At 39.0% G+C, this 12764-nt stretch overlaps 2 protein-coding genes across 2 annotated transcripts in view; both read right to left on the bottom strand.

Moving 5' to 3' along the window:
* cobll1 (cordon-bleu WH2 repeat protein like 1) overlaps window positions 1-6203 on the bottom strand; it is a 23471-nt gene extending 17268 nt beyond the window's left edge. The window contains exons 1-2 of the mRNA XM_022741120.1: window positions 5851-6203; window positions 5540-5620 (exon numbers count right to left, since the gene is read on the bottom strand). Of these exons, the coding sequence (XP_022596841.1) occupies window positions 5540-5620; window positions 5851-5891 (122 nt within the window). The 5' untranslated portion in view covers window positions 5892-6203. The remainder of the gene's footprint in view (window positions 1-5539; window positions 5621-5850) is intronic.
* Window positions 6204-6997: 794 nt separating this feature from the next.
* Window positions 6998-11395, bottom strand: slc38a11 (solute carrier family 38 member 11). Its single transcript, XM_022741375.1, has 12 exons — window positions 11384-11395; window positions 11163-11283; window positions 10114-10188; window positions 9898-10032; window positions 9613-9678; window positions 9356-9462; window positions 9196-9275; window positions 8957-9027; window positions 7999-8160; window positions 7778-7890; window positions 7345-7476; window positions 6998-7237 (listed from the first exon to the last, which is right to left on the bottom strand). The coding sequence occupies exons 1-12, from the start codon at window positions 11393-11395 to the stop codon at window positions 6998-7000; spliced, it is 1314 nt and encodes a 437-aa protein (XP_022597096.1).
* Window positions 11396-12764: the final 1369 nt, after the last annotated feature.

The following is a 12764-nucleotide window of genomic DNA, read 5'->3' on the forward strand; positions in this document are numbered from 1 at the left end:
TAGCTATATATATATATATATATATATATATATATATATATTGATGGTTGTAGGTATGGATAAAAACTTTAGATATCCACTGAATAAACTCTTTTATCCCCGTTTCCTTTCATTTGGTCTATTAGATTAAAGCAATAAAGTTTCATACTTATTTTCCTGAACCCTATAACCTTAACTATGAATATTGTTTTCTGCATAGCTTTGGCTTGGTGTAGGAAACTGTACACCGTCTGGTACGGAAGCAATGAATCTGACCTTCCGTTATTAAATAAGTGCAGACTGCCAGTCTTTTATCAGCAGCCCTACACTTTCACTTAAGAAAGTGCGTCCCATTCTACAAACACCATCAGATGATAAGGAAGTTATGTTAGTGAGATGTTAGGGTGTAGAAGCAGGCAGGGTGCAGGGGTGGAGTTAAGGAGTTAGACTGAAAAAAAAAAAAGGGGGGGGGGGGGGGGGGTCCCTGAGGAAAGACAAAACACAGGGCCAGAGCCACAGCTGGTAATTTGGTGAGAGGTCACTCAGAGTAAACTCTTTTTAAAGCGGGTCTGGAAAGACCATTAGCACTATCATAAGCAGTGTGGGATGGAAAGAGATGAGGGAGAAAAAGAGCAGAGGGACCCTATGAGAACTTCCCACTTCCTATGTGTATTGTTTATTATTGCAGGCAAAACAAAAACTTTTTCCCACAGCTTTTTCCAGCACAGGCCTGGTTAAACGCAAACTCCCTGTGCGTCCTTAACACCATTATCTAGGACCGATCTAGTGACATTATTAGCTTCTCCTTCCAGTATGTAATATCTGTTTTTCCGCCTCATTTTCACTTAGTGTTACAAATCTCTGTGGTGCTCACTCTCGCACTATGTAATACAGTGCCTAATACTAGAGCAGAGCCGGAGTAAGCTAGCAGGCCACTATGTCTGCCAGTCAGTTAGGTAATGAGATTTAAGATAACAGGGGCTGATCACTCAGTTCTCCATACAACTACCCACATCAGTTCATGAACTAGGGTCTGCTATGGTACATTACCCTCATCTTATCTCAGAGCAGCTCAAATATTTTTAGTTTAAAACATTGCACCGAAGCAAACACTGGTTTTGCAAGGATAAAAAAACAATGTGTAACACAATGGAAAGAACACAATGTGTGTTTCAGTTTCTGTTTATGCAAAACTAAATGTCTTTGAATTCAATAAACTTGGAAGAAATGTTTTGGGTTTCGCACACTTTCTTTCCCAGATACTCGTAATAGTGCTTTATAGTCTGAATAACATAAGAAAAGATAAGGTAATTATCCCTCTAACCTCTAAACTAATGTGTGTTTTTTGTTTTTTTAAGTGAGACCAACATTTAGCTAAAATAATAAGCCCCTCCTCCTTCGAGTCATAATTACAACTATCACACTGTGTCCTTTCATCTGAAACAATGCAGCATTGTCTACAGTGGGGCATCTTTCAAAAGCACACCAGCATGCTTTCCCTCTTTTGCAGATCACATGAACTGAGGTTTCTAAAGTGTGTATGCACACAGCGATTCCGTGCTAAAACAGGCACACGCAGTGTCTCATTTCACTGCTAATAGTGTAAACAGAATATTCAGTGTTGCACAAACCTTGAGACCTTGAGATCTGGAACACAGAAAGAAAATTCCACATTTTATCTTAATGTCAGCAGGGTTACACCCACTGCTCACATGCAATCTCAGGGCAAGAACAACATAACCATCCTGCTCTTTCAAAGTCATGGTCGGAGGAGGAGCTTTTGCACCTTTTCCTTTAACGACTTCTGTTTCAACAAAAAGCAGCACCTCGGACATAGCCATAGAGGCGTCGGATATAATAGAAACAAAGTGACCGGATCTTTGGTACAAAGTTGCTCTGCTTCCTTCACTTTACTAATGCTTCCTGTCAGTGTGAATGTGCTCACTGAAACTGCTGGCTGCTGTTTGTTTGTGTCATGCTGTGGTCCATTAGCCCGCTACACTGTATGAAAGAAGATTACGATCTTGAGGGTTCGCTATATCACTTCATCACCACAGGAACGAGTGCTACGTTACCCATGTGCACCAACATCTGGGCGGATACAACAGTATGAACATACACACTGAGATAGAGCCATCTAGTGAACCATTTCAAGGTGTGCAATTTCCCATTTCACCCCGACCATTTATTGTCCTAATGCTGGTTAACCCTCTGAGGTCTAAGGGCATTTTCTGGATTTCTACATTATTTCTTATATTCACCTTTTAAAGGGTATTTGCATATAAGATAATACCCAAGTTTTTTATATCACAATTTTCACAACAATATCAGCTCTTTCTATAATGAAGCCCCTCAATGTGCAAAGAGGTGATGTGGCCCAAATGCTGAAAACTTGAAGCCTAGTTTTTGAAATTCTTCAAACATTATGTGAAAACAAACCTTTACTGTTGTGGATTAATTGTTTTAATGCTTCAAATGGGTGTACCAAAGACTATAGGTTCATAAAAAATAGTGCAATATATGAGTAAAATAGTAGATAAATGGATAACAAATGACTAAAATGAAATTTTGTAATATCACAGAGTCGTATCTGTCACTATACTTTAACCAAATTTTAGAAGCTATGAGTCACGTATGATCTCACAAGAATATGTAATGGAAAGTGGACAGATTCTAACAACATTCAAACCATATTTCTACGCTGTACTAAGATATATAAAGATATTAATAGGAAAGTCCATCGACCTCAGAGGGTTAAAGCTTGGCTTCATGATTTGTCATTGGTTGGATAATTGCTAGACAGCTTGTCAAGGTCTTGTTAAACAGACCTATAGTAGACTCTGCCAATGCCAGACAGGACTGGCTGGGCCGTTTCTAAACATACATTATCTCATCTAAACAAGACAAACACTGATAGTAAAGGTCAAGCAAATCAAGGCAATTTGTTCTTTTGTCCCATGAAATGTTTGAATGTTATTGGAGATAAATAAAAGTTCCTATTGAGAGCGCACAAAGGACTTATTCATGTTAGGTCGTATTACAGAGGCAGAAGAGTGGGAGGCATCCAACTGTTATGCCCTGGAAGACAGAAACAAAGAGGGGCCAAGGCTTCCATTCTATTTAGCCGGTGTACGGGCGGGATCCGTGCAGCAAAATCTATCCAAATAGGCTGCTGTGCACAACATCACTATTATATAAATACATAATCATAATGTCTACTTAAGAGATAAAAAGAAAAATTTCCCATAATGGCCGACAAACTGTCTTTCATTGTGTTCATAACTGTCCAGTGAGAATCTTCACTGGTATTTACGGTCAATGCGTTGGCTTCAGAGTGGTAACAAAGACAACCCATTCTTCCCTGTCTCCTGGTTCTTAGCCATTTTGTCTGTTTTAGCCCTGTGAGGCAGAAAACACCCAAACATCCCAGTATTCAAAGACGCATCAGCTCATTAGGAGGGCGAGATTGCTGGGCCTTAATGCTGATTTTCCCTTTTGCTTTATTGCATCTAGTGGGTGGATATCTTTGAATGACATCCTTTATCTTGCTTTTTGAACCACAGATGATCTGTGTGGGCTTTCTGAGGGCAGCATGCTGGAGACCAAATTATATAGTTTCCTGAATGAAGACAGTCTTGTTGTCACTGAGCATAGTTTCTATGAGAAAATACTGTAACATGCTTCAGTCCACTCAAGACCCTGTGATTTTTCTATCTTGACTTCAGCCACTGTGTTTCGACTCCATGTGCCCATCTCCTTCATCTGTCTCAATCTGACCAGCCACGATTTTCATCTGTAGACTCATGTGAGCAGCTGTGCCCTTGGACTGCCTGCATGTCGGGAAACAGCTGTGGGGATTCACAATACCTTAACTAATTCCACATTCTGCCCTGAGGAAAGCCAGCCATGTGAGATCATGGTTTAAGGTGTGTCCAATTAGCAGGGCTCCAAGCTCCAAGCAGCGCTCTGTTAGAGTAGATAGGAGTGGATGATTATATGTCTTAAACATGCACCATCATAAACAAAAAAAAAGTTTGCTGAAATTTGTTTTTAACTGCCCCCCCATCAAAAAAAAAAATAAAGCAAGAAAGAAACCATGCTCAGTAATGTTGTTAAGACTACGTTAAATAATATACTATATGTGTTAAGTAGTGCACAGGCAGCATCAGCAGTTGAAGAGCAGCCCGCGCAGACTGATTCTGGCAGGGTCAGTATTTGGATAGCTAATGCAGCGTAGCTTTGGGGGTCATATGAAATCTTCACATATGACTACATTTGAAAAAGTGAGAAGCAGCAGGTCTATTGGCCTCCAAATATAAGAAGCCACAAATAAGACAGAGAACATGTGTCCTTGCCCACACCCCAGCAGCTTATGGAAGAGTGTGGTTTACTTTTCCAAATTATAGTCAAACCACAGAGAGATTTAGGTAGTCTGCTGCTCCTCATTGCCAAGGAGCGTGGCTGTGCTCCCAGATTACAAAATACTTATGAAATATGAACACAAGTCACACCAAGAGGGTGATTTTTTTTTTCTTGGTAAAGTGTATATGATGTGCTTGAATGCTATTTTTACAAAAGGGAAATTACAGTATGCAGGGCAGGACTGGAAACTAAGTTAGCATGGAATACTGGATTGGAAACTATCACATGTTCAAATTCTCACCTCTAATTTAAATCTCAAAAACTCGGCAGATCGCCGCTGAATGCCAAAGGAGTGAGTAGAGACTCTGTGAAGAAGAAAAAAAAAAAAAAGCTCTGGAAACTCACTCCCCTTTTTTTTAATGATTCCAACCACTGGAATACAGGCAGCTGACATCATCTCTAAGTCCCTGAACCAAAACTGATGGGAAATTCCATCATGTCATATATTCACAGCTCATTTTTATTGTGATTTTCTCTGACTTTTGGACATGACAAATCAGTATTTTATAGAATATCAGTTTCCAGCCTGTGCAGTGAACGCATGATTTCCACAAGAAAAAAGGCTCATCAGGCTCATCGCAGAGACACAGGAGGTAGAATGTTTTGCCTTCAAAATACTTCCCATGACCTCTACATATGGTCAAGGCAATTTCTCAGTAAAACTCTGAGAGCAGGAAATGAGGAGAGTTCAAAGGTTGAGGCGTCTGCAACAACTGCGACTTCGCTGAGATGTACTGAGTGAAAGGAATGTTAGTTGAAAGTTGGGTATGCAGATGCATTATTCTACAAAGGTGGCTTTATGCTCATGCTTTAACAGTTTGGTCAGAAAAACAGCTGGTTCCCTGCTTCCAACTGTTGTTGTCAGCCACTCAAAGGCAGAGGAACTAGATTTTGCTGGCTCTTTATTTGTGCACAATTAAATAAACACTTTCATTCTATTTCTAATACTTGATCGTTATCATTTTATTTTCCAAACAAAACTACCAGGGCCATAACTAAATCATGTTTACTATTTAACAGCAAAGAAGGGCTAGTAGACATACATGGTCCCATTAGGTCTTATTGATTTTTCTCTCACTAACAAATAATATACACAGAGATGACAGCTGGGAATCCAAATGACAGTTAGGCTACATACCTCAGACCTGAGCTCCGTGGATGGGGCTGGGATCCATGATCATCCATGACTAAGCTCAGTGGTTTAACAAAATCCCTCGGACTAGTCAAATACAAACAAAAAGCACAGTTCATTTTTTAGTAGCAGTTCACATGTTGCAAAGGCTTAGTCTGACCTGCTGCCTCCAAGTGATGCAAACGCGCAAATACTGAAATATGGGCGAATCCCACATGAGGTCATCGGTCGTTCAGTCATATGAATCGTTTTTTTTTCCCGTATTTTCACCAGAAACATGGTGTAAGATTTTTTAGTATTGACTAATCACACCTTACCATGAATGCAGCTGGTTTTCGAAGCCGTTGTCAACTTCCATCAGTCTTCAAAAAGGGAACGTTGGCTGGATGCACAGATGTTGTTTGGATAAATCATCCATAATTCCGCTGAAAATTCCGTGTTTCGCGCCGTTAACGCAACACCTTCTCCGGCGAAGTTTAGTTTGTTTACTCCTCCTGTCTTTGAACTCAACATTCGAACATATCTAAACCGTTCCCCTCCCGACACCGAGCAAAACTCTGCCAACTTCTCTCCTACACCCCGCACAGTAACGCCGAGCTGGAGAGAGAAGTGGGGCGTCTCTCAGATCCAGTTTACCTTCCCTCCAGGATCCCGATGAGGCGTTTGGCAAAACGGTATCTTGTCCAAGTTTTCATCTGGGCAAGAACACACACAGCAACGAGCCAATACACCCATGTCTTCAAAAACAACACAAGCCCACTCCATTTATAGTGGAATAAGTCAAATCAAAAGACATCAGGGCTGTTGTTTTGAACTTCCTTTTAATAAGTGTTTCATTTGTCTACAGTGACATCGTGTGGCCGGACATGGAAACGACCAATTCCCCTTCCCTGTGATACAAATAGTCAGAAATAATAAACAACACATCCCAAAAGAACTACTACACTAACTAGATAACTATCTACATTTTCTTAAATTTCCTTGTACAATGTATGACCAAAGCATATGGACACATCAACATTACACGCATATGTGATTTCTGCATATCTTGTTCCAGAAGCCTGGACATTAATGTGCTGCTCCTGGAAAGGCTCTCCATAGGATTTGGGGATTTTGCTTTAGCCACAAGATTTTTGGTGATTTCAGGCGCTGATGTTGGGCAGTAAGGTCTGGCTCACAGTTGACATTTCAGCCCATCTAAAAGGTGTTTGATGCATTTGAAGTGCTTCTACATCCAAACTGGGAAAATCATTACTTTAAGATACAGAAAAGGGCCTTCCCCAGACTGCTGCCACTACATTGGTAGCACAATATTGTCCAAAATACCACTGCAATCTGTAGAATTAAGATTTCCCTTCACTGAAACTAACCAGCCAAGCTCAAACTACAAAAACAAATGATTAAAACTACTTTTTTTTGCGGTGCAGTGTAAGGTGTGTTGTAAATAATTATTTAATGTTCCTTTCATACAGGTGGTACAGTGCTAGAGATGTTGGCGTCTGCACAGTAGAACATCTCCACACCGTGTGAACAGTCTTGAGGGTAGAGGCCAGTCATGATCAGCCCGGTGATCATGACAAATAAGCCAAGTATTATCAAGATGGTGGGTATCAAGTTTTCCCCCTGAAACCAGCGGCCAGGGGAGAGTTTGAGAAAGCATGCCGATGGAATGATGAAGATCAGAGGTGTGGCGCTCAGAGCACCCTGCATGATAGAAGAAAATGCCAGTAAGATGAAAACAAACACTTCATTAACATGGATAAATGAACACAAGTAAATAGGCAAAGAATAGCTGAGTGGGTTCGGCTTACATTCAGCTCCAAAACAACTCCGAGACAGTCATAGCCCAAAGATACTGATGTGCAAACTGCAACTATGAACAAGGTTATGGCCACATGTTCAGCTTTTGAAAGATCTCGACTGCAAATGACGTTGGATACCACCTGAGAGGATTAACAACCATATGAAAATGAATAACTCCTAGTCTGCTTGGAAATATAACTCCAATTAGCATTGTATTTGCACATTGAGAAAGGGTAAGACACAAATTCCTGACGAGGACCTAGTAACTAGTCTCTAGGCTGACACTGTTGTGCTGTTAGCACTTTAGGAGCAACTGGGTGAAAAGTGCCACGTTTTCTTTTTGTTCATTTTGTTAACAAAGCCACGTCTCTAGCTCTGAATAAAGCTAACATATGTTAATGTTTAACTGTTTAAGTTTGAGGTTGAGAGGGTATTACTTACCTCTCGTGTAACAAAACACTCCAGTGGAAATGTGGTTATTATGCTAAGGCCAAAACAGAAGCGACCGAACGTTGCCAGGTTATCATCTCTGCAGTAGTTCTCAAATATGTCTCCTGAGAAGTGGAAATTTGAGATCAAAATACATTTGTGGTATTAAAAATAATAATAAAAAAAACAAACATCTGTCACACTAGTGTCTGCTGTACATTTTGTATTGTGACCTTGTGTGTAGCCAGTGAAGGTGGTATAGCCAGCGACAGCAAATGCAGCACTGATCACCAAGGCAGAACCAACTGAGATGTGGGTGACTCGAGACCAGTTAGCTAGTGTGGGCTGCTCCAGGGAACCATAGATAAGAAAGCTGTTGTGGTGGCATATAAAGGCTAAAGAGACAGAAAACATTCAAAAATATTGCTCCATTCAGATGAAAACATCACAGTTTCAAGCATTTCATGACTTTGGATTTGATAGTAAATTGAGCATATCCATTCCATTTGGGATTGAGAGGTTGCCAACTCCAGGCAAAACTCAGAGAGCATGCACGTCCCCATCTAAATGGCCCCCCTTTGTAGCAGCAGTAGCTATTATCATCAAGGCACTTGATTCAGAGCCATGATTTTCACCACAATGTATGTGAAGCTCTTGATGGCCTGGAAAAGACCCAGCTCTCTACTCTCAGTGTGCAGTGATGGGCAGAGTCTCGATAAGACGGCGATGACAACAGATGTTGTTTGAGATGTCGTGTGCTGATTTACCAAAGGCTTAACAATATTTAGACAGTGATCTAACTAAATTAATAGCCTTGATCTCTTTACAGTCAAGCTGTACTGCATGTCTTATGCTGACTGGACTATACAGTGCATTGAGGCTTTGATCTTTTGATAGGATCAATTTAAAGACATTAGATTACTGTTGCAGGAATTGATTTTTGGCCACTAGGCGGCAGAAAAATTCCAAAACAAGCTGACAGACATACAGCTCTAACATTTCCCCGCTTAAGCAAAGTTTTTTATTGCTGACATGTAAGAAAATGATTGCCTACAGACATAGAACAACATTACCATCCTATTGGAAGCCTGCTTTCTGACATCCTAACAAAAGTAAGTCTAATATTTACAGGTATTACTGCTAAAATATCAGGCATCTGCATCATCAGCATCAGCATGCAGACAGACTCACCAAAAGACATTACGCCAACTGCCTGAATTGCATTCCACTTTGCAAATACCCATGCATTCTCTGTGGGGAGGCTAGAGGGTGATATTTATATTTAGTCATCAAGGAACACAGAAAAAAAACACAATTATGTTTCTATAATAGCATTTTAGTGGGTATTCATTAAAAAAAGAACCCCATGGTTCACACACAGGAACATTTAAACTAAAACCACAATGGATTAGCAAATTGCAGAATCATACATTTGGGGTCCAAAGGTAGCTGCTCTGATGATTACAATGACGAGGATGGTAAGTGTCAGCACCATTGACAGCAGGGACACCTGGTAACATACATGGATGTTTTACAGGCAGTTTCGAAATCACCAAATTACACTAACAAATGCCTCATAATCAGCCTTACCTTCCCAAGTTTCTCTATGTTTCGATAAAGCGAGAGAGGCAGTGTGAATACAAGGGTTGAAAGCAAGATCACAAAGTGACGCTCTGCAAGTATGTGATCTGGACCAACTGCAAACACAAGATATCACAACAGATAAATGAAACATCTGAAACATTTAAATATGCACTGCAGGTTTTATTGAAACATACTTTATCTAAAGAGCTTTAAATCTTATTTAAAGCTTTTATCTGAGGTGGAATAAACTATGTGCAGCATACCTCCTGGTATTCGCTGAAATACTTTGGTCAGTGTGTCACCAGTTGTGATGTTGTAGCTAATCATAGCTGAGGAGGAAAACAGAGGTGAAGCATCATTGTATTGCTCATATTAATCTGCAGTATTATTTAGACCGAACTAAAAGTCAAAAGACATAGAACATAGAATGGAACAAAGAGAATATAAAAGACTTTTCAGGACACATTGACAATTAGACATAACATGCTGCTATGTAACTTGATATTCAACTCTGGGCTACTTTGCTACTTGCACTTTAATCCGCTTACCAATGAAAGGATAAAGGAACTGCAGTCCAGATAAAATCAGAAATCCAGGGAAACCAAATGTGCTTTGCACCAGTGACTGATAACTGTTTGTCCCTGACAGGTTGCCTCCTTTGATTAATAAGATGATTGAGTAGTCTGCCATGAAATGCAAACATAATGTTATCGATTTGTCCAGTTGGCATTTTCATAATAATACCGATTTCTCCATATACTCACCTGTGATGAGCGCAACAGCTATCAAAAGCAGGAGACCAAGCGGGAGCCCTGCCTGGTTCAGTGCATATGGTAAACCTGGTTTAAGAAAAAAAAAAAGAAAACAGCATACAGCTGCAGCTGAGGAATGTACTGGGGAAATCAAAGCTGTGAAGAATGCAAGCGTTTACACAGCATAAATGTGCACACAATTAACACAACATTCATGGTACATTATTGAATAAGACCCTCTGACAGTAGGAAATCAATGACACAAAGACCCTGACATACAGTATCTCTACAGTGAACACAGAGTCATAGCTGGGTTTATTGATCTGCTCTCTTGATCACAAGTTTATAGATGTTTATATTTGAGGATGCTAATTTTGGGGGCAATGCTGCATGTAAACGAAGAAATCAGCTGAAGACATGGTGTTAGATTTCATTCTGCACGGATTCAAGAAAATGACACTGTAAGACATTTTTAGAACATAATGACACATTAACAACCAGGCTACTTTTTAATGTAAGAAACAATGTATGGAACTAATGATACTAAAGAAGTCTGAGGGGGTATGTTAACAAGGCACTGTACAGAATAATTGTTTTTAATTAATTTACATACTTAATATGGTTTTTAGCCTAAAGGCACTGTAACAATGTTTGCAGCAAAAAACAAAGTTCGCCACAAATTGATTTTGTATTGTCATGTAAAATTAAAAAAAAGTATTACAGATACAATCAATCAATATGTTGGATAAATTTGAGGAGAATGATGTGCATATGGACTCGGGTAATTTTTGAGGATGAAAGAGTTAAAGGGTGAATGGGGGCCAACAGGCGCTAGTCATATGATACGGAGGGTTTACCACTGCAAGGGCTCCAGCGGTATGAAAGCGTCTCCTTGTTGCACAAAAATGAGCAACTGCAACTGATTATTGAACTCAATAAGTTCAATAATCAATAACTTGAAGCTTGAAATCTGTAATACTCATACTACGGTTTGGTTATGATTGAATTTATTTAGTTAAGCAATATAATGTATACTATTATGAAGTGAATATTCAGCCTACCTATGATTCCTGATCCTATGATGGAATTGATAAAATTGAAAGACGCAGATATCATTGAACCTCTTTGTTCTCCAGCAACTTTTTGCGGAGGAATTAATGTAGTCCCTTCTTCATTGTTTAGCTGGAAAATAAGAAAACAATGCAGAGTAACAACAAAGAAACAAAAAACAACCCATCACTCTGTTATTCTACAACAACAGCACATCACTTCAGATCTCTACCTGCTGAGCCATGTCGCTGACTTGTTTCCTCTCGTCTCTTCAGTGTTGAACTCTCACATTATCTGCGGTGTGACTGAATTTGGTGAAGTCCGTAAAAAACAATTGTCAATTTCACTCAACTAAATCCGTTTGAAAAGTCTCAACAGCGCCCCCCCGGTGAAACCTCTCTACACTGTACTGCGATGTAAAATCAGCAGTGGTGCAATTAAAGAAAGACTTCCTAAAAATCATAACCAATAATTTCAACCTGCAACCTCTGTGACGTAGGTTGCATTTGATACCAAAATATGTATAGGCACATGCAAGGAAAATTTGGAATCAAAAGATTTATTAAAAGGATTATTCTGTAAAGCTGACTGCTGAAAAAGACTCTTTTGTGCAGCCACGGAAATGATTAAAGAACAAGGAAGGAGCTGGAGTGTTTTGTGAAATTTTATAGATTTAGGTCAAAGGTTCCTTTGGTTTTTCTTCAAATGCTAAATGTTCACATTGCAGAGAAAATACATCACAGTAAAATCAAATATATATTTTAATACTGATGTAAGCCTACTTAAATAAACCACACAAGCAGTCCATGACAAAGTCTTATTGATGTGAGTTTTTCATTTTGTAAAACACTGCTTCATTTATTTATTTATTTATTTTTATGTATTATTATTTATTATGTATTTTTTTATGTATTATATATTCTTTTTTTTTTGGGGGGGGGGGTGTCGCCTCTTAGCCATAGACCTTCTATATTGTTAAATATTTGCCACAGTAACATTACTTTTGGATTGTTTTTATGATTATTGTATTAAGTTTAGTGTGTTGTCATTTTATAGGCCTATAATGTGAAGTGTGCTTTAAAAATAAAACTTATTATTATTAGGCCTATTATTATTAGTAGTAGTAGTAGTAGTAGTAGTAACAGTAGTAGTATAGCAGTGGATTATTCATATAGCACTATGAATTTTGAATGATCACTGTTAAGAAAGATTGTCCTATCTCTCTCCTATTGTATTTTGTATATGTATTTTGTGGTTACTTGACAACTCTGCTGACTTAGTTGCAGTCTTTGCCACATTTATCACAATATTTATTGTGACAATGTAGTTTGCTAATTTGAACAAACCTGCCTCTATTCCTACAATAAAGTTAAGTTTTTGATGTAGTATTTTTTTATTCAAAAGTACCTTGAAGTAAATTTAATTTATACTATACTGTATATGACTGAAATATTCACAAATCTAGCCTGTTTTCCTCTTAAAGTGAAACAGATTGAGCATCTCCACAGATCATCTTAAAGGGTTTGGAATCATAGTTTGACACAATAGGGGCCTCCAAACAGCATCTTGGATAGGGCCCCCAAAAAGCTAATAACGTTTGTAAATGTTTCTTG

This window comes from Seriola dumerili, unplaced genomic scaffold (assembly GCF_002260705.1).
Source record: "Seriola dumerili isolate Sdu_G_001 unplaced genomic scaffold, Sdu_1.0 BDQW01000052.1, whole genome shotgun sequence".
Taxonomy (NCBI): domain Eukaryota; kingdom Metazoa; phylum Chordata; class Actinopteri; order Carangiformes; family Carangidae; genus Seriola; species Seriola dumerili.

Coding starts and splice junctions, on each gene's coding strand:
- slc38a11 (XM_022741375.1), bottom strand. Junction 9,679..9,897: donor GTTCCTTTATCCTTTCATTG/GTAAGCGGATTA, acceptor TTTCCTCCTCAG/CTATGATTAGCTACAACATC. Junction 9,028..9,195: donor GCTACCTTTGGACCCCAAAT/GTATGATTCTGC, acceptor ATCACCCTCTAG/CCTCCCCACAGAGAATGCAT.